Source organism: Hordeum vulgare, chromosome 7H, assembly GCF_904849725.1.
Source record: "Hordeum vulgare subsp. vulgare chromosome 7H, MorexV3_pseudomolecules_assembly, whole genome shotgun sequence".
Taxonomy (NCBI): domain Eukaryota; kingdom Viridiplantae; phylum Streptophyta; class Magnoliopsida; order Poales; family Poaceae; genus Hordeum; species Hordeum vulgare.
Genome location: NC_058524.1, coordinates 49,582,536 through 49,584,069, shown reverse-complemented (window position 1 = coordinate 49,584,069; position 1,534 = coordinate 49,582,536). Strand labels below are relative to the sequence as shown.

The 1,534-nt window shown below is 49.3% G+C and overlaps 1 protein-coding gene across 1 annotated transcript; it reads right to left on the bottom strand.

Annotated features, from left to right (window-relative positions):
* Positions 1-203: 203 nt before the first annotated feature.
* Positions 204-1,165, bottom strand: LOC123410389 (CASP-like protein BLE3). The gene is made up of 2 exons (XM_045103327.1): positions 910-1,165; positions 204-801 (listed from the first exon to the last, which is right to left on the bottom strand). The coding sequence occupies exons 1-2, from the start codon at positions 1,062-1,064 to the stop codon at positions 468-470; spliced, it is 489 nt and encodes a 162-aa protein (XP_044959262.1). The 5' UTR covers positions 1,065-1,165; the 3' UTR covers positions 204-467.
* Positions 1,166-1,534: the final 369 nt, after the last annotated feature.

The window sequence follows — 1,534 nt, the reverse complement described above, 5'->3', positions numbered from 1 at the left end:
TATCTGTCTACCTGACCTTAATTGTTTCTTTCTCGCGGAAACCTGACCTTAACGGTTAGCTTACTCGAGAAAGAGATTCTTTTAGACAACATCGTTGATTTCCTTTTTCTTTTGATGAGGCTGACATCCTTGAAAACCAGTACGCAAGACGAGTTCCATACAAGAGCTAAATGTGAACTTCCAAGGACCGACACCACTTCACGTTGCTTAAAAATACGTGTTCAAGAATTGTATCCATTTCAGATCTCCAACATAAATAATGACATGATCGGCATAACAAACAAAAATATCTTCTTCCCAAACATCTCACCACATTCCGCCCTCTGTCCGTCAGACTAAAATGAAGAAGATGATTGATCGTGACCAAAACAAATCACCGAGCAACACAAAAAATTATACTACTACATAGTGCAACTTGACTGCCCGGTACATAGATCATCAACGGTATAACACCAGAATGCTAGTGGTTAATGGCACGGACACATGGTATCGGTGACCGCGTGGAGGGAGTGCATGATGATGAGGAAGTAGACGACCAGCGCGACGAAGCCGGCGATGAGGGCTCCCATGACCTGGTTGCAGTAGCCGTGCACCTCCTCGCAGATCGGCAGCCACCCGGCGTGCGAGTTGCCGTTCCTCCCGACCTCCGCTATCGCGCCCGTGGCCGCCACGGCGCCGGTGAGCACCATCCCCATCACCACGTCGGTCATGACGAGCAGTCTCGAGGCGGCGCCCCCCGGCGGCACGAGGACGACGAGCAGGCTGTAGACGCATGCCACGGCGTAGGCCACCACGAAGAAGCTGCATGCATGCCAAATCAAACAATGAAAATGCGCAACGATCTCCACATGTAAGCTTTTCTGAGAGCAACCATACGTGAAATGTAGTGGTCACAATAGGAATACTTACATAAATGAGGGAATGTGGGAGAACTTGGCCTCGATTTCCAGGCCGAACAGGTTGGTGGTCTCGCGGCTGGTCACCATGATTATCGCTGCAGCGGCCGCGGTGACGGCCGCGACGAGCCTGAGCACGACGGAGACGAGCCGGTGCAGCTTGGCCATGGCGGTGCGTTGATATTACGCGGATATTGTGTATATGGTCGCTAGCTTGCCTAGCCAGTGTCAGTGCTGATCAAGGGGAGAACAAGATCCGAGACACTTTGAGCGATGATGCCGATTAAATAGATACATGTGGTCGGGGTTCGTGGAGTTGTTTTGGTTGTTCAGCTACGTTTGAAGAGTAGGAATAACTATACGTGCATAGGTGGGCAGGTTTGTTGGTAAGCAACTTCAGCGTAACGTGTCTCACCATGTTGAATATCCTGTGTCTCTAACTCTCTATGATCAATATTCAGTAGCCAGATCCTTTCCCAGTGCTAAGATTTCTTCTCATGAAACGAATTCAAGTGTAGTGACAACAACATAAATGGCGCACAATTTTCTCACGTTGCCCGATTATCATGGTACCAAGATGTTGACGTGCCAAAGCAGAGGATGGCTTATTTTTGGCCAACAGATGCAGTTAGGTGTCC

Bases quoted from the DNA above. Each gene is read 5' to 3' on its own strand.
- LOC123410389 (XM_045103327.1), bottom strand. From the start codon at position 1,064: ATGGCCAAGCTGCACCGGCTCGTCTCCGTCGTGCTCAGGCTCGTCGCG. The intron at 802-909 runs GTAAGTATTCCT...GCATGCATGCAG, and splicing joins TCCCACATTCCCTCATTTAT to CTTCTTCGTGGTGGCCTACG.